This window comes from Mus pahari, chromosome 10 (assembly GCF_900095145.1).
Source record: "Mus pahari chromosome 10, PAHARI_EIJ_v1.1, whole genome shotgun sequence".
Taxonomy (NCBI): Eukaryota; Metazoa; Chordata; class Mammalia; order Rodentia; family Muridae; genus Mus; species Mus pahari.
The window spans coordinates 104274229-104292257 of NC_034599.1; the positions used below are offsets into that span (position 1 = coordinate 104274229).

Sequence of the window (18029 nt, forward strand, 5' to 3'; positions counted from 1 at the left end):
AGCTGGGGCTGAGGTGTCAGCTCGGTTATTTCAATACTTGCACGTAGACATGATCCCCAAAACCCACGTGAAAAAGCCAGGTGTGGTGGCAGATACTTGTAATCCCGTCACAGGGAGGCAGGGACAGGCAGACACTCACTGGCCAGTCTGTCTAGTCTATGTGGTTAGATGAAGGCCTATGAGAGACTGTCTCAAAAAAGAAAAAAAGACAGCACCAGAGGAGACACAGCCAAACATGTCACACACACACACACACACACACACACACACACACGAATATACATACACATCATACATGCAAAAAAGAGAACCTGCAATACGTTTATCTTTTTTTTTTTTTTTAAAGTATTTAAAAGAAAGACAAGCCTGGAAGGAAGGAGATGTCTTGGCCGAGTGGGGAGGGAAGAGGCTGGGGAGGGTTCCTGACGATGGAGACCGATGGAGACCAAGATCGGGGCAGGGGAGTGAACAAGAGCAGCAACCGCGGTAGGGTTACTGGGCAACAAACTCGGAGCCTGCCACTGTAGGGCAGATTGGCTGAACTTAAATGCTCACCAGAAAGCACCCGAAAGGAAGCCAGGGTTGTTGAGATTGGCAGGCCCCTTCCCAGAGACTCTTAGAAGGCTCTCTTCTCTCGGGCAGGATGCATGGAGGCTGTCCAAAACTCGGGTAGGGGGCAGGTGGACTATGCGTGCTCTCTTTCACAGCTGTCTCCTCCCCAGGCTTCTCTCTGTACTCAGGCTTGGAAGGCTTAGAAGCAACCCAGCCAGGCTAGTCAGCAGCTCTTAGAGGCCGGGTGCCACTGCAGGTGGAGGGGTGACTTGCTTGCTGGCCAAAAGGGAGCCCGGCAGCTGGACAGCAGGCCTCTTTGTTACAGGTTTGAACCATGGTCCCTCCTCCTTCCAAGAGTTTGGTTTGGAACTGCGCTGCTCTTTCCAAGGTCGAAGGCTTTGGCACAGGAAACTGGCCAGCTTCAGGCTGTACCCGGAATGAATGCAGGGGGCCTCCTTCAAGGTCACACACAGCAGTAGCTGCTACCGAAGCACGCCCAGTTCAGGGGCTGCGGGTCATCATGGCCGATTGCTCTAAGCAACAAGTCTCCCGAATCCACCCAGGGCTCCTTCGCGGGTGTGTGTGGGTGAGGGGGGGGCAGTGACCCAAAGGGGGTCGGCATGATTTCAGATCTACAGCCTGGGCAGAGTCGGTGGGTAAGGAAATCGGGGTGGCCCCTGGCACTGCCTGCTGTCCTCGGATCGGGCGAGGGAGGTAAGAGGCGAAAGACAGCCAGGGTGCGATCCTGGGGAGCTCGCGGACCGACCGGAGGGGAGCTTTCGCAGTCTGGCGGGAGAGGCTCTGGGAGAGAGTTGTTGGCTTGGGGACATTCCGAGGCCGAGCCCCGCCTCCTCGGAGACGCCCCCGCGCGAGCAACACCTCGGGGCGGGGCGCGGAGAGGAAGGGCGGCGCGGCGCGGAGCTGCGCGGCCACTCGGGGCACCGCGGCGCACAGCGCAGGTAAGGGCGCGCGTCGGTGGGCGGGGTCCGCGGCCCCAGGAGCTCTGCGGCGGGTGGGGGCTCTCGCCTCCTCCCGCTGCCATGGTCACGAGCCCTCCATCTTCGGTCTCAGCTTCCTCCTCCCGGTCCCGTGGCCGCCCGGCTCCTGTTTAAACGCAGCGCGGGGTTCAACCCCTAGCAGCAGTGCGGAGCGCGAGCGCCGTGCCCTACAGCCCGGCAAGAACCCGGGTGCGAGTGTATCACCCAGAGGGAGAGAGGCTGCCAGGAGCAGGTGACTTGGCTGGTCAGGACGGAAGGGCTGACGGAGAAACCGAAAAGGTGGTGTTGCCTGCCTGGGAGGAGCCTAGACGGATGTCCGAATGTTGGAGCGGAGTTGTTTGGGCAACTTTCAGGACTGACTAATGCAGTCAGGGGAAGCTAATGCAGAGACTGGGAGGCATGTAGGGCAAGAAGCTTGGACCCGAGGAGAGGCAGAGACTGGGGCTGATGACTGGAGGGCGGGTGTGACAGTTCTGTGCACTTGCCTGGAGCACTTTCTCCACTGCCCACCAGGCACATAGGTTGATTAATGGGCCTCTAGCATAGTCCAGGAAAAGGCCTCCATAGCAGAAATAAGGTCCATGCCACTCCAGACTAGGAAATACCAGAGTGAGTGCCATGCTAGGGTGTGGCTTAGGGGCCTGAGGGGCCAGGACAGGGGGAGGGCAGGGAAGGTCCCAGTGACCCTGCTTGGGAGTGATCTGGTATGGACAGAGGCCAAGCATGCAAGGGAAAGTTCCAGCTACTGTTTAGATGGCCACAAGGACAATAGCTGAGTCACCTGTACACCCAACTTAACTTTTTTTGGCCTCACCCTGCCGCTTGTGAGCATCAAGTCTACCTGGGGTGAGAAAGGAGGCAGGGCCCGGCTAGGAATGCATGATGTACCTCAGTGAGTCACCCAGCACCTCTGAGCCACTTAGTTCTGGTGAGCCTGTTAGGGCTGGGAGTGAGGGGCCTGGGTCTGAGCTCTGCACCTGATCTACAGAGGGTATCTCTAGACCCTCCTGGATTACTTCCCATGCCTCAAATTCACCGTTTGCACAGCCTGCCACTCAGGACCCCAGAGTTGGCAGGAGGGAGAGTATGAGGAGGTCGTGTTGTTGACCAGAGGGCTATGGGATGGGTACTGGGCCCAGGGCTAGAGAGAATACTTTTGCTGGCACACGCTCTCAAACACTTGTGTCTGGCCTTACACTCACGACACCGCTTCTAGATGAACCCAGAGCTCCTAGCTGGGAGACTTCGATATCAGACTCCAGATGTAGCCTTCCTGGGCCACCTTTACCATGCTTAATGTCTGCCCTTTCCTCTGGGGGTGGAAATCCTTCTGGGGCCACAGACCTAAAAGGAACTACTTACTGTAGAGTCAGTGACTGTTAATCTGGGTCTGTCAGATCTACCCAGGTCCGGTCTATGCTTTGGGATATGGAGTGTCAAGGACCAGATTCCGTGCCAAGAGAAGCGTCTCTCTACAGTTTATTCTTTTGAGGGGCAACCACAAGAGTCTGAAATGTCCTGGTCTAGTTAGATCTCCATTTCAGAGAGGGCCAGGGATGGGTGAGCTGTGATGTAACAGGCTGAGATGGACCTTTTGTGGACAGCAGGCTAGGTGTGGGCCGGGTACCAGGGTAGTTCAAGGTTACAGGGAATTGATAGGCTCCAGTCTATCAATGTCTGGAAAGATGGTTGAGGGTCAGGGAGGTCCAGGTCCCTTGGCCCATCTCTGTCCCTCAGCTGGGCTCTCATGGCCAGTGGAAACCAGATGCTAAACTAGCCGATCCCAAGTTGAGTCTGTCCTCCCCACCCTCTGCTTGTCTGTGTTTGGGGTTAGGCTCTGTGTTTACTGCCAGCAAAGATGGCTCCTGCTGCTGCAGCTTCCTTTTCCTGCCTCTCCTCCTCCCCATGCAGCCAAACTGCAGCAGGAAAGGTGGGGCAGGAATGTCTGGGCCAGAGTTCTGAGGTCCCCGCCCTGCTGTGTTCTGGAGCCAGTTCTTCTGAGTCCCAGGTTCTGCCCGTAACATTTGGAGTGCCTACCTGATGTCATCTGTCTATCATTGGCCACCCCGATGACATCCGACTCACCCCAGTTTGCTCATTTCTAAAGTTTTCAGAGTGTCAGGGTAAGGCAGAGTGAAAATGCTTTAACTCCACCCTGACGTGTCCCTCCGATGGCCAGGCCATTTGGACAGATGAACATCCTTGCCAAATGAAGACAGCGGGGGCTGGCTTCGGGAGGCTTTGAGCAGGGCCGCAGACAGCCCGCCTGTGGAATAGGTTCAGACATGCTTCCTCACTACCCCTGCCTCGAGTCAAGATGCTGCATTGTAGCTTGCTTAGAAGATTCCTCGGTTAGGACAGACCATTTCAAGGCCCCTGCTGATCTGCCTGCCTACCCCAGTGACCCTGTTCCTGAGTGGGACCCATTTATCTGTCTCAGTCTGGTTGGGGGAGGTAGACATAAGGGGCTGGGCTCCTGTCCATGCTGAGTTTTCTCATAGCCCATCTCTCACCTGTCACCGGGTTTGTCTTGCTGAGTCTGATGTGTGATCTGCTATTGCCTTGTTCTGAAGCACTCCGTGATCTTCAGGGTTGACTGAGGCAAAGTGAGGCTTGTCTGCTGGCCAATGAAGGTGGGCCATCCTCACAGGCTGGGCAGGCACCCCAGTAAACCTTTCTTTCTTTCTTTTTAAGATTTATTTATTTATTATGTGTAAGTACACCATAGCTGTTTTCAGACACACCAGAAGAGGCCATACGATCTCATTACAGATGGTTGTGAGCCACCATGTGGTTGCTGGGATTTGAACTCAGGACCTTCAGAAGAGCAGTCAGTGTTCTTAACCGCTGAGCCAACTTTCCCGCTCTTGCTATGGCCCCGCTTGCTCTGACCCCGCTTGCTCTAGCTGTCTTCAGACACCCCAGAAGAGGGCATCAGATCTCACTACGGATGGTTGTGAGCCATCATGTGGTTGCTGGGATTTGAACTCAGGACCTTCGGAAGAATAGTCAGTGTTCTTAACTGCTGAGCGATCTCTCCAGCCCCAAACCTTTCTTTTACTTCTCGCTACTAAGCTGTCTTCTCCCTGTTCCTTTTCCTCCCTCCCTCCCTCCCTCCCTCCCTCCTTCCCTTCCCCCAAACCTTCTCTTTCCCCCTTCCTTTCTGATAAGGTCACATCTTAGCCCAGGCTGCCCTGGAGTCCATAGCAAAATCCTGCTGCCTCTGCCTCCCCAGGGCTGGGTGTGCCCCACTACGCTCTGCTGTTCTCTTGTCTCCCCTGTGGCTTCATCGGGAGGCCTCCAGACTGCTGTTGTATCAGATCTCTCCTGGCTTACTGAGCTCTATTTAGTGACCCTGAGGCTGGATATCAGCATATTGTTGAGCTCTTCTGATAGCATCTGTGCCTCTTGCCCCAAAGATCACAGAGTGGGGCCTTTCAGTGGAAAGATATCCAGGACTAAGAACGATTAGGTAGTTATCCCCCTGGTGTCTGGGTTCATGGAGTGTCTGAGCAGGCTGAACCTGGGCTGGAAGAACACATGCTTTCGGGCGGGAAGGGATTCTTCCCTTGACAGTTTTTAGCTTTTATTTCCTTCTGGGGCAGGGAGCAGGGCAGGGTCAGTGGCCAGAAGAGACTTCCTCTCTGAGAAGCTAGGCTCACTGACTGACTCTGATGTGGGTGATTATGGGTCTTATCTCTCGGAACTGGGGAGGATATTTGTGCCCCTGCCATGTTCTCTGACCTATGTCCTTCCTACCCAGTAGGCCTAGTACCTCGCCGCACCCTGGCTATGTCTACCTCTGAGGAGGCAGACCTGCTTCGGCTGGAGGAGGTCTTCTCAATGACTCTTGCTCGAACCATCAGTCTCATCCTGCAGCCTCTGCTCTTAGCTGGTGAGTGTAGGCCTCGGTGGGGAAGGGGGGCACAGGAGGGCCGCCCCCAGGGATACGATTTCTCCCTTGTTAGACATTCTGAGACAGCCTTCTCAAACTCAAGTGGAAGTGCTGACACTTGACACTGCCGTCTTTTGATGGAGCTGAGGCCTTGGCCACCAGGTCCTGGCTGTTGCCTTCCCAGATGGCTTCTGAGGACCACAGGCCTACCTGTACCACTTGCCTCACTCCCTGTTCCCATGCAGGGCTCCCCGGAATGCTTTGGAAAGCCCCGATTAGAAGACAGGACACATAAGGCTTTCACCTGGGGGTCGCCCTTGGAATGTGACCTTGGGCAGGTGCTTTCCTCTCTCACAGCCTGTCTGTGTATCTCTAAGGTGACTGGGAGTGACCCTGAAGACTCCACGTTCTGCATCTGGGTCTAAAGAGGAGAGGCAGAGACTCAGGGGAGCTAGGAGTCTTGGTTTCCCCAAAATGATTAGGGTTGTCCTGTTAAGTAGGAGGCACACATACAACCCTAATTACTCAGGCTTCAGTCCTTTACCCCAGCATGTCCTGCCCACGAGGAGCTCCTCGGGGTACTAATACAGTCCTGAGCCTCCCAGAGCTATAGGACCACCCATCAATGCCAGCTCAGAGTGGCTCTGCTTTCCACAGACCCGGAACCCTCAGATCCCTGTGGCAAAGAGTGCCTTCGGCTTCTGCAACAGCTGCATGAGAGTGCCCAGCGGTTGTGGGAGGTGACAGAGCAGAGCCTGCTTTCGTTTCGGCAGAGGCTATACCCACCTTCTGGAGGTCTGGAGACTGTGCTGTTACTGAGCAATGCTGACCATGTCCTACAAGCCCACATGGAGTAAGACACCCCGCCCCCGCCCCTGCCCTGGGACAGTGTGTTGCTTGGCCACAGTGCCAGAGTGCCACCTCTGCTATTTGATCCTAAGGGTCAGCTGGGGTGGGTCTCCTATGGGCTAGGGTGTTGGCTTGGTAGCAGGCGTATAGGCTCAGGCCTGGACCAGACCTATGAGATACAACTGTTGGGTCACGGCTTGAGGGCAAATGTCTGGACCATCAGGATTCTGGTTGCACAGTGGGTGGGATCTGGGACACCACCACCACCCCCCAAGAGGCAGGGGCTGAGTGTGCATTGGGAGCTGGGCTTTCAAGGTGATCCTGGGTTGCTCATAGGTACATCAAGTCCTATACTGACTGCGTGGTGGTGCAAGCCTTTCAGAAGGTCTCAAAGAAGAGGAGGTGAGCTTGGGGCTGACACAGTAGCCCCTATGTAGCCCGTGAGTGTCTGGGGAGGGGGAGTTGGGGAAGATCACCCCAAAGCATCAGAGTGAGTGCATTGCCCACCCACCACTTGAGCGTCTGCAGTTACTGCCCCCTATCTCCTCTGAGGTGAGGGCACAAAGACCCCAGGGAGGGAGCTCAGCGTTTTGCTGGGCTGATGGGGTGGGGTACAGGGTTGGTATCCTGGGTCTGGGAGCTGGGGGAGTGGTTACCACAGGGGGTGGGGGGAGGTACAGGTGGATATGGGTTTGGAATGGGGGTGGGGAGGTAGTACCTGGCTCTTCCTAAATGCAGTGAGTTCTGGAGGAGCCAGCGCAAGACACTGCGGCAGCTGCTGTCCTCTGGGAGCCCTGGGGGCTCGGTGGGCACCACGGTGTACCAGGCCCTCCTCCAGCCACTCTCCCAGCACGTGCAGAAATACGTGCTCCTCCTGCTGAGCCTCAGGGACACCCTTGATGAGGTGGGTACCAGAAGCCATCTAAGGATGGAGGTGTTGGGAAGAGGAGAAACAGGGCTCAGGCTCAGGGGACCAAGATAAGCCATAGGGAGGGGCCCCGAGAGAGAACATAGCCCTCCCCTGGGGAGGGGCTCTGGCGGCATGAACCTGCCCTAGGGAATCTTGGGCACATGGCTCTCCCTTGGTGGAACACCCGAAGAACAGACGTAGAATTCTCTACTCAGTGCGAGGACATAAGGCCCAGGGCCACACTATGGTGTCATCGAAATATCCATCTGGAGGCACCTTCATGCTCCCTTCCTGTCCCCAGAAGAGTTGTCAGGGAGAAGAGAGTGAGCTGGATGTTTAGGCCTGACCAACTGAGGCTGGGCTAGGACCTCATAACCATCACCAGGATGGGCGCTGGTTCCAAGTCCGTCAGATCCTCCCCTCCACCCCTGCCTCCCACAGAACCACCCAGCCCAGGAGCTGGTGATGCATGCGGTTACCGTGTTTGGAAACCTGCAGTCCTTCATGGGACAGGCCTTGGACCAAGCTGTGGCCACACAGGCCCTGTGGCACAGTCTCAGCAGCCGGCTGAGGGTGAGTGTGGGCCTTTGGGACAGGCAAGGGAGGGAGTTGTTCCACATTGGATGTGAGGCTATGCTGGGTGGTCTGAGCAGCTCTGTGCCTCAGTTTCCCCATCTGTCAGTCACCTTTAGCCATCGGCTCAGGCAGCAGAACTGGCTTTTCACGTTCCTGTCCCCGTCTAGCACAGTATCTAATGCCCTGTAGGAAGAGAGTCCCCAGAAGAGTTGTCAGGCGTGGGCCAGGAGTAGAGCAGGCCAGAATAACCGTGGGTGACGGAGGACATAGCATGCCAGGTGAGGGTATCAGGAACCTGCTGGCTGTGACGGGGCAGAATGGAGACCACCCAGGAAAGGACAGGGAAAGAAACCAAGCTGACCTTCTGAGCCAGATCAGGGGCCACCCCTCCCCCTCCCTGCTCCCCGCATCTCGAGCATCAGTGCGCAAGTGTGTGAATGAGAGAGAGACCTGGGTGATACCCCAGGCGCGCTGGCTGGGATGGTCTCTGGGAGGTGTCCGGGGTGCAGGAGAGAGGTGCAGCCTCCAGTGTCAGCACCCGACCTTCTTGTCTCCCTCTTTATCCCACCAGGATGTGCTCTGCACCCCAGCTCACCGACGACTCTTGCAGGACAGCCAGGACATCCCCGTGGTGGTCACTCCACTGCGGGCTGAGCGCGTGCTGCTCTTTGATGATGCGCTTGTCCTGCTGCAGGTTAGGAGGGGGGAGGGGGAACATGAGGTGGGGGTTCTGGGGTCAGATTTGAAACTGAACAGGAAAGGATCAGAGCTGAGGCTGAGGCCAAGGATTGTGGGTCAAGGGGAAGCCATATGAGGCTTCAGGGTTTGTCCCAGAGCCAGTTAACCTTGGCCAAACTCACCTGTGGTGACAACATTGTCTCCCCTGCCTCAGCCTGGCAGCCTGGCTTGGGGTTTGTTCTGATTGTGTCTGTAACTTCCTCTCCCTCGGTTGCAGTTTGTCTACTAGAGATGTTTCTAGCCCTTCCCTGCTTGACTAAGTTCCTTTTCTTGTGGCTGCTACAAAATGCCTGACAAAACAACAACTTGAGAGAGAGACAGGAGGGGGAGGGGGAGGAAGGGGAGGGAGGGAGGAGAGAGGGGGAGAGGGAAGAAGGGGGAGGGAGGGGGGAGAGGGAAGAAGAGGGAGGAGAGGGGGGAGAGGGAAGAAGAGAGGGAGGAAGGGGGAGGGAGGGAGAGAGGGAAGACAGGAGGGAGAGAGGGTGAAAGGACGGAAGAGTTTGTTTTAGCCTGGGACTCAGGCTTATTTGTTTCTGTGGGACTCACTTGTCTCTCTGCTATGACCTGTAAGCTCCTCCATTCTCTGGCTTGGCCTTAAGACCCTTCCACTTCTGGGTCAAGTGAACAGCCTGCTTGGGCCAAATGGAAGATGATAACATTCCAGAAAAAGGGACTTCCCATCAGGCTCTGAGCAGGGTAGCTTCTCTGGCCGAAGGAGAAACAGGGGCAAAGGTGAAAGATGCTTAGGACAAGCTCAGGAGGGCGTGGCGGCTGAGCAGCAGATGCTCAGAGCGAGAGAGATTGTGGAGGCAGGTGCAGGAACTGCATGCGTCAGCCTCTGCTGGGGGCCTTAGAGGTTTGCAGCAGAGGCTGGGGGGGGGGGCAACTGTGTTTCTAGAAAACACTGGCACCCCCCCATAGGGTGGGGGAGGCCTGACCAGGTCCTAGGGTGAGAAAAGAATGAGGAGCTGATGCTAAAGGGGAACAGTCCACCGTGGAAGGACGGCGCTCCGGGCCTGAGGGGCATCGGTGCCAGTGACTGTGCAAATGCTGCTGTGAACAACACTTGTGCCCATCTTCTTCCAGGGCCACAGTGTCCACACGTTTGACCTGAAGTTGGTATGGGTAGATCCTGGCAAAGACAAGTGAGTGACTCAGAGAGCTGCTGGTGCCCTGGGCCTCGCTCCCTGTGCCCTACGAAATCCCACATCGCCAGGCTCCCGCGTGAGCCCCACTTCCAACTCCGGACAGAAATGGGGCTCACGGGCCAATCACCTCTGTCTGCCTAGGTGTGCGCTCCACATCCTCACTCCTGAAGAAGAGTTCTCCTTTTGTACCAGAGACCCCCAGGGCCAGGTGAATGTATGAATGATGGAGGCCAAGTCAGAAGCCAGGGGAGGGCAGAGTGCTGACCCTACAAGCCCAGAAGTATATTGGGGTGTGCCTAGGCTTGGGTATCAGGATGTTAGAGGAACGGGAATTTTCCCATCACTAGGTTGGAGTGGAGGCCAGCTCTCACCCTTGGACAAGACTCTGGGGTGTCTAGTCCCTGGGCTGCTCAAAGGATCTCAGGTCTGCTGCCATATCCTAGGAGGGCAGTGTGTCTGAGAACAGCATTGAGGGGACAGGACTCGGTGCCCTGGGAGGCCTCTTTAGGGCATACCTGCAGCAGCGATGGCATGTCCCCTGCCTTCCCGTCCCCACCAGGTTGAATGGCAGTGGAAGGTGACCCAGGCTGTGTGCCAGGCCCTCTGTGGCAAGAAGGACTTCCCTGTGCTGGGATCAGGCCGAAAGACATCTGTGCCTCCTGAATATCGCCGTGTGGCCTATACCTTCTGCCGCGAGGGCTGGCTCTACCAGGCCACCTACGAAGGCGAGTGGTGTCGAGCCAAGCCCCATGGCAAGTGAGTCACTGTGAGGGCTGAGCACTTCCCGCAGAAAGAAAGAAGGAGCTCGCTAGAAATCCCATTGACTGGGAGTCTCCTAAAGCTTGGTGATGCCTTCTGCAACTCCCGTGGCTCAAGGGGAAAGGAGTTGTTGGGGGCACCCCAGCGCCCCACAAGGCTGCGTGTACAGCTGTGCCAGGAGAGGGGGCCATTTTCTGTGAGGTATCTCAGCACCACGTGAGGACTAGGTGAGCAGAAAGTCTAGTTGGAAGAAGCTAGAGTGGAGGAAGAGAGGGACTTTGAGGGCTCTGGGCATGCAGCTATCTGGGGCTGGGGATGGTGGCCTGATGCTGTGGACCTCCTGTGTTCCAGGGGAACCCTGAAGTGGCCAGATGGGCGGAACCACGTGGGGGATTTCTACCAGGGCCTGGAGCATGGGTAAGGCTGGCTGGGCGGGTGCCGGCATGTGAGGTACCCAGTGGCTGCCCCAAATTCCCAAGCCTCGCACAGGAGTGGTCAGATGGCCCAGTCCTCTCTCTCACCACATAGATTCAGAAGGGGAACCTGGCAGGGAATAGGAAGGTGGGTCTCAGCCTTCCTTCCCGTGGTGGGGGAGGGGTGTCCCGAGGACCTTTTGTAAGGGAACAGGGGACTCTGAGATCTACTGGGGGACACCTTGGAGACAAGGACAACTGGGTAGCATGGAGGGACGTGACAGGGACACCTGATCAGGCAAGTGGCCTGGATACTCACTTCCAACCCCACCAACCACATGGTCAGCTTTGGCATCCGCCTGGTGCCCCAGGCCTCTGAGGACAAATTTGACTGTTACAAGTGCCACTGGCAGGAAGGCAGGATGTGTGAGTACGGCATCTGTGAGTAAGTGACCTTTGGCCTGCAGGGGAAAGGTGGGTGGTGGGGGATGGGGCGGGGTGAGCGGCGTGTCCTCTGGGCTGAGCTCCATGAGGTACATCTATCTCTCCAGGTATGGCACTGACAAGGTGTACAAGGGCTATTTTCAGGCCGGACTGCGGCACGGATTTGGCATCCTCGACAGTGCCCCGAAGGCTCCCCAGCCCTTCAGATACACGGGCCACTGGGAGAGAGGCCAGAGGAGTGGCTACGGCATCGAGGAGGACAGGGACAGGTGAGTGCTGGTACAGAGAAGCCAGAGGTCCATCTGGCTCAAGCTGCAGTCCCTCTCTGTCCCCTGTGTGCCCCTTCAGTGTTTTTTGTCTTGTTCTGTCCTGGACACCTGTCTCCATGGCGCCTCCCTCCATCGATGCTTCCCGCTACCTCTAGGGGGCTCCACCCAGCGTGCCTGCCCCTAAGGAGGACACCCTTCTCTGCTGCCTTCAGTTTTCTAGCGCCATCTGTCTCCCCCGCACTCCATGCCAGCAGAGCATTCAGAAGGCACAAGGGAACCATTCTGAGCCTCCTCTTTCACGCTCCCTCTTCCCTTAGGGGCGAGCGCTATATTGGCATGTGGCAGGCTGACCAGCGTCATGGCCCTGGGGTCGTGGTCACCCAGGCAGGCGTCTGCTACCAGGGCACATTCCAAGGGGACAAGATGGCCGTGAGTGGTAGCCCCTGCCCCGGGCACTCTATAGGTGAATTAAAGCCAATCTGGGTGGGTGACAAGGGATGTCCAGCTCTGCCACCGTCTACTCTGACTTTGGCACAAGCCGGGCTTCTTCTAGCCTCCCTTCCCCCCTTTTGCGACTCAAGTCAATGATGCTGATGGGACACACATGAGCTCACAAGAGCCACGTGTGCCACAGGACAGCCAGTGGCCTCATGGACCCCCGTACCGGCCCTGGCTGAACCGGCACCATCTTTTGGAGTCCTTGAGTGACTGTTGAGAGATTGTTGTCATTGTTCTTAGCATATGAATGACACCCGTTTATTGATGGCACACATCAGAGGACCTGCCCAACAACACAGTCACATCCGGCTGAGGCTGAGATCAAACCCAACCCCCCCCCAACCGTCCCCCCAGCCTGGGCCTCCATCTCTTGCCTCCCGCCTCTCCACTAGACAGGGCCTTGATGTGTGGTGGGGCTCTGGGCAGCAGCTGTACCTGATTTTACAGCTTGTTTGTTTATATTCCACCTTGATCTGGAAAGAACCAAAGGGGACCTGAAAGGAAAGGGGAAGGAAAGGCTAGGCCTACAGCACAGACTCAGGGACAAGTTGACCATGAACTTGTCAGGGAGCTTCCTGGCAGGTGCTGTAGGTCGATTGTAGGTCATAAGGGAGCCTGACTGGCCCTGTGGACCCAGGGAAGTGGCAGGGAAACAGGGACAGCTGGAAGGAAGCCAGCACTTCCTGAGTTCAGGGGCTTCCTGGAGAGGCTGCTGAGGACGAGCCAAGTCTGAGGGATAACTAGGGAAAACAAGGGGTAGGGTCCACAGGATGTAACTCTCCTGGAGAGGGTGGGGCCAGAGGGTTCGGGGGTTCTTGGCCCTGTGGGTTTTCTGTCCAGTCTCACCTCCCTCTCCTCTGTTCTCTTCCTTCCCAGGGCCCAGGCATCCTGCTCTATGAGGATGACTCTCTATACGAAGGTACTTTCACCAGGGACCTGACGCTCCTAGGGAAGGTGAGCGGGCGTCCACTTCTCTCCCCACCTCATAAGTACTGGGCTCAAAGCCAAGGCTGACAGTAGAGGATGGGCAGGGGGAGGGGATGCCCCTCCTACCTCCGTGGTGTCCCAGGGGTTCCGTGTCCTTGCCATGCAGCGTGCAATACTAACTTGACAGAGCTAGGTGACAAGGGACTGGAGGATTTGCCTCCTACCCAGAGGGCTGTGCTCCGGTAGAGCCGTCCCCACCCGAGTCTTGGACAGCTGTCCCCAGGGTCACCATTCTTTCAGTGCCCCTGCTGGAGTTGGCATAACAAAAGGTAGTTGTGTTCATGATGGGCCTTTGAAAATCTGGGGATAATTTTGGATGCATAAGGACAGGCAGGGGCTGGAGAGATGGCTCTGCGGTTAAGAGCACTGACTGCTCTTCCAGAGGTCCTGAGCTCAGTTCCCAGCAACCACATGGTGGCTCGCAACCATCTGGAATGGGATTCGATGACCTCTTCTGGTAGCATCTGAAGACAGCTACAGTGTACTCATATACATTAAATAAATCTTAAAAAAAAAAAAAAAAAAGGATAGGTGGGAGTGCTATGAATTTAGCAACTCCCCACAGCAAGGAATCGCCCCCTGTAGATCTCTGGACCAAACAAACTACCTAGTCTCATAGCAGAGGTGGATGAGACTTCTAGAATATTCTACCCATCTGACCCACCCAAGCAGGCCCAGCATTGGCACACTTGCCTGGACAGCTGGCTGGGCACGCAGACATCCCTTCTCTCCTTTTCTCTGCCCTCAGGGCAAGGTCACCTTCCCCAATGGCTTCACCTTGGATGGTTCTTTCAGCAGTGGGACAGATAAAGGACTGTACACACAGGGAGTACTGGACACGGCTGCCCTCCCGCCTGACCAGAGCAGTACCCACAAGAGGTGAGGGCCTAACCTAACTGGCAGTGTGTGTTGTGTCTCTTCCCACCCAGGGCCTCGGGGCTCAGAGAAGGCCTTATTACCAGAGTTCCAGCCAGAGGTTATTGAAGTCTAGGGCCAGGCGAATAGGTTGATTTACATACACTGGAAGAAAAATAGGATTGTGAATCTCACTTTGACCCTGGTTTTAGGTTTTAGGTTTTCTTTCTTTCTTTCTTTCTTTCTTTCTTTCTTTCTTTCTTTCTTTCTTTCTTTCTTTTTAAGAAAGATTGTGAGTTGATCTTAAAAGAAAGAGATAGACACACAGTTATAGATAGATAGACACATAGTTATAGAGATAGACACATAGTTATAGATAGATTTATAGTGCCCCTTGGTCTGGCTCTGAGCTCCCTAGAAGAAGAAAAGAACTTGGTAAGTAAAATCACACTCCTTCAAGAAATAGTTTATGGGACAGATTATTTTCCCATAGGAACAGAACACCCCCTTTTGGAAACTCAGTTCAGATGAATGACTCTTGTCACCTGTTGAGACTCGGGGTGTGTCGGGGGGGGGGGAATTACAGAAAACGGTCCCCGGGTAGCATTTCAGAGGTTGGAGAGGGGTACAGAGGGCTCACCCACCTGCTGTCCCCGTGTGCTGCTTCTCTCTGACAGCAGGAACTGGGGGAGGAGAGAGGTCTTAGAGAGGTGTGCCCCAGCCTGGTGGGGTGCAGGTGTGGGACCCCTGTGCGGTGACAGTGGGATATGGTTTTGTGGGATGTACAGACGGGTCTCACTCAACCTGTTGGCAAGGCAGGATCCACCACAGGGAGGCCACGGGAGAGGTCAGGACAGAGGGAAAAGCAGGAAATCCTGTACTTCCGGGCCCTGGTCTGTCTTGTTGCAAGACCTACCATCTGGATTTGGCCTCCAGTGCTCCAGGCCCTTTGCAGAACTGTGTACCTGTCTCTTCTCCATCTCAGAACACAGTGCCCCTCTCTCTGCCTTGTCTTCTTCTCTACTTGCCTTGGAGGTCAGCTGTCAGCATTCCCCATCCTGCCCCATTCTTGGGGCCGGGCTGGTTGCACCGACCCCTTTTTTTTTTTTTAAAGATTTATTTATTTATCATATGAAATACACTGTAGCTGTTTTCAGACACACCAGATCTTATTACAGATGGTAGTGAACCATTATGTGGTGGCTGGGATTTGAACTCAGGACCTCTGGAATAGTAGTCAGTACTCTTAATTGCTGAGCCATCTCTTCAGCCCCAGCACCGACCCTTTTGCCGGCTCCGGCTCCATCTTCTGCATCTCTCACTGTTCCCAATCACAGACAGCTGGGACTGGGCACCTTCCCTGTGGAGAGCCGCTGGCAGGGAGTCTACAGCCCCTTCCGGGACTTCGTGCGTTTAGGCTGTCCCGGGGAACTGCAGGAAGCCCTCCTGGGCTTCCACATGCAGAGCTCCAGGGAGCTACACAAGTCCCAGGAGTACCTGTGTTGTGAGAGGTGAGCTTGTCCCTCTAGATGTCCCTCTAGATGTCCCCGCTGGTCAGAGAGGGTTAGGGAAGCTCTCCTGGGGGGGGCATCCCTTGGGGGTGGGCGAAGGACACTGTGCATGGTGCTCCAGGACCCACCCTGAGGATTGTGTGGGCAGCATGGAAGATACCCTGAAGGAGCTGCTGCAGCACCGCAAGCCCGAGGCCCTGCAGCAGTACCTCAGGAAGGTGAGGGCCCAGGCTTGGGAGGCCTCCTGCATCTCACAGCATGGTGCTAACTGGCAGCGGTGGGCACGGGCCTTTGGAACTCCTGGTTCTCAGAGGGCCTCCCTCCATGTACCTGTCCGGGAGGAGGCTGGTCTGGGCTTCTTATGCTCCAGACCCTGGCTCTAAGCATCCCTGTTGTCTCTCGTGGGTCCAGGCTCTGAACAATACCCAACACCCCCTGGGGAAGCTGCTCCACACCCTGATGCTGACCTTCCAGGCCACATATTCAGGCATCGGGGCCAACAAACACCTGCAGGAGATGGCCCAGGAGGAGGTGAAACAGCACGCCCGGGAGCTCTGGGCTGCCTACAGGTAAGCCTGTGAGGTCATAGGCTGATGACCACGGCCTAGGGATTGGCCCAGGATAGCCCTTTCCAAGGCTTGGCTCTGTCCGATGCCTCTGACTCAAGTCTTGTTTGGCACAGGATCAGAGGTTGTTCAGTATGCCAATGGTAGCCAGGACTATAAGAGATGATAGCAAGAGCTTCCCATAGCTCCTGGCCAGGGGCCAATCCCTGTTTGGTCTCTGGCACACCCCTGACCCTATAGAAACCCTACCTTTGTTGAGGGCTGAGTGTGACCCTGGATTTCAAACTCCGTCTATCCTGTCCCAGGTAGAACTTAGATCCCACGAACATTACAGATAGGAGCTTCAGCTGCCACCAGAGTGCCAGGACCACCCAACACTCACTATAGCTCCTGCCTTGGACCCCCAGTGGCAGGAGAAGCTAGACCCTGCAAGCATTCAATGCAGATCTAGCCAGCCAGTTCTGGGAGATGGGACCACCTGCCCTCACTTTTGGAAGCTGGGAGGGTGGGGTCCTGTTTCCATGGGCAGCAGCCACATCACGCCCCTCTCATCGGCTTGCAGGGGTCTACTGAAGGTTGCCTTGCAGCGCCAGGGCCAGACCCTGGAGGAGGAGACCATGGAGTCAAGGTACCTGGTAAGGCCTTTGTGCCTGGGGCCTCCCTCTGGGTGGCAACACTTCTTAGGAACGCACTGGGTACATATGCTATCCACTGAGCATGGTGCGTTGACCATTTATACAACACGGTGACATGACCTTGGTCCTGGGAGCCACCCAGGAGCAGGGCCACCATGCACTAGATACATCTTTCTGCTTGAGTTGCGCAGAGGGGGAAGCAGTTGCCAGAGGCCTCCTCCTTCCTGTGCGCCTGAGACCAAGGTGTGGAGGGCATGAGCCAAAGTCACCCAGAGCAGGAGTTAGCTGTCCCCGGACAGGCTCCAGTCCTGCAGAGGGCGACCCTGACAGCAGCGTCTCCCACCCCTTCTGGCCTCTCAGGGACCTGCAGGTGCACGGGTTGCTCTTGCCCCTCATCCTGCCCAGCTTCTACTCGGAGCTCTTCACACTGTACCTGCTTCTCCATGAGAGAGAGGATGGGCTGTACAGCCGGGGCATCACCAACCTCAGTCTCTTCCCTGATACCAAGCTGCTGGAGCTCCTGGAGGTGCAGAAGTAAGCTTGTGGCTGGCAGCCCGGCCAGGGGCTCTGCAAACACTACAGAGCCCTGGGGATGTGGCTGGGACTGGGTGCTCAACCATCCCACCACGGAAAACACCTTTGTTTTTCCTCCCCCGCTGACTTTGCCAGAGCTTCCGCACCAAGCCACTCCAGATTTATTGCCTTGTGGCTCAGATCTTCCACTGTCCCCCCAGAGAGAGCCAGCCTCTCTTATCCCTTAATTCCCACAGTGCTCCCTGCCCTACCCTGAGTGCTGGCCAGCACTGACTGGGCCTGCCTCCAGATCCACCGTTGGACTTGGACTGAGAGTGGGGGAGGAGGGGTCTTGAAGAGGAAACTGAGGGCCGCTCTGTGAGCAGCTTGGACAGGTGTCTGCCCTTCCCCTCCCCTGTCCCGCCCCCACTGCCTCTAATACACCCGTTTTCCTTAGTGCCCCTCTGACGCACGCATGTCACAAGTGCTTGATTGTCCCTGCTGGGATCTCAGCATTCTGAGATTGTCCTATTCTCCTCCGGAGCCTAGTGTTCCTTTGTCTCCCGGAGATCTTCCTCCCGGACACAATGGCTTCCCTGGCCTCGGGCTGTGTGTATACACCCGAGAATGACACAGTGACCCCATTCCCTTGCCCTTGCTGATGCTTAGCCCTTCCTGGGGGAACACAGAAACAGGTACTCTGAGCTCAGACTTAGCAAAGCATTCCACCTCATGTCTCCAATTTCAGGCATCTGTGGCCCCTCAAGGACCTCAAGCTGACAAGCAATCAGGTGAGAGGGCTGTGGTTCGCTTGTGGAGAGGAGGGGCCTGTGGGCCTGGGAGGAGGAGGGGCCTGTGGGCCTGGGAGGAGGAGGGGCCTGTGGGCCTGGGAGGAGGAGGGGCCTGTGGGCCT

The 18029-nt window shown here is 56.3% G+C and overlaps 1 protein-coding gene across 4 annotated transcripts in view; it reads left to right on the top strand.

The window, feature by feature from the left end:
• Nucleotides 1–1099: 1099 nt before the first annotated feature.
• Nucleotides 1100–18029, top strand: part of Als2cl (ALS2 C-terminal like) — a 19548-nt gene continuing 2618 nt past the window's right edge. Inside the window, exons 1-22 of one of the 4 annotated variants that reach the window (XM_029543679.1) lie at nucleotides 1101–1266; nucleotides 5317–5445; nucleotides 6103–6298; nucleotides 6631–6696; nucleotides 7033–7198; nucleotides 7646–7777; nucleotides 8352–8474; nucleotides 9605–9663; nucleotides 9808–9874; nucleotides 10226–10422; nucleotides 10777–10842; nucleotides 11185–11283; nucleotides 11390–11551; nucleotides 11869–11980; nucleotides 12926–13003; nucleotides 13785–13915; nucleotides 15229–15402; nucleotides 15524–15620; nucleotides 15814–15971; nucleotides 16531–16596; nucleotides 16964–17137; nucleotides 17865–17907. In XM_029543679.1, the coding sequence (XP_029399539.1) occupies nucleotides 1173–1266; nucleotides 5317–5445; nucleotides 6103–6298; nucleotides 6631–6696; nucleotides 7033–7198; nucleotides 7646–7777; nucleotides 8352–8474; nucleotides 9605–9663; nucleotides 9808–9874; nucleotides 10226–10422; nucleotides 10777–10842; nucleotides 11185–11283; nucleotides 11390–11551; nucleotides 11869–11980; nucleotides 12926–13003; nucleotides 13785–13915; nucleotides 15229–15402; nucleotides 15524–15620; nucleotides 15814–15971; nucleotides 16531–16596; nucleotides 16964–17137; nucleotides 17865–17907 (2589 nt within the window). In that variant the 5' untranslated portion in view covers nucleotides 1101–1172. Of the gene's footprint in view, nucleotides 1267–1492; nucleotides 1512–1600; nucleotides 1783–5313; nucleotides 5446–6102; nucleotides 6299–6630; nucleotides 6697–7032; nucleotides 7199–7645; nucleotides 7778–8351; nucleotides 8475–9604; nucleotides 9664–9807; nucleotides 9875–10225; nucleotides 10423–10776; nucleotides 10843–11184; nucleotides 11284–11389; nucleotides 11552–11868; nucleotides 11981–12925; nucleotides 13004–13784; nucleotides 13916–15228; nucleotides 15403–15523; nucleotides 15621–15813; nucleotides 15972–16530; nucleotides 16597–16963; nucleotides 17138–17864; nucleotides 17908–18029 lie in introns of those variants that run through there. The other 3 variants (XM_029543681.1, XM_029543682.1, XM_029543680.1) reach the window with 3 other exon arrangements.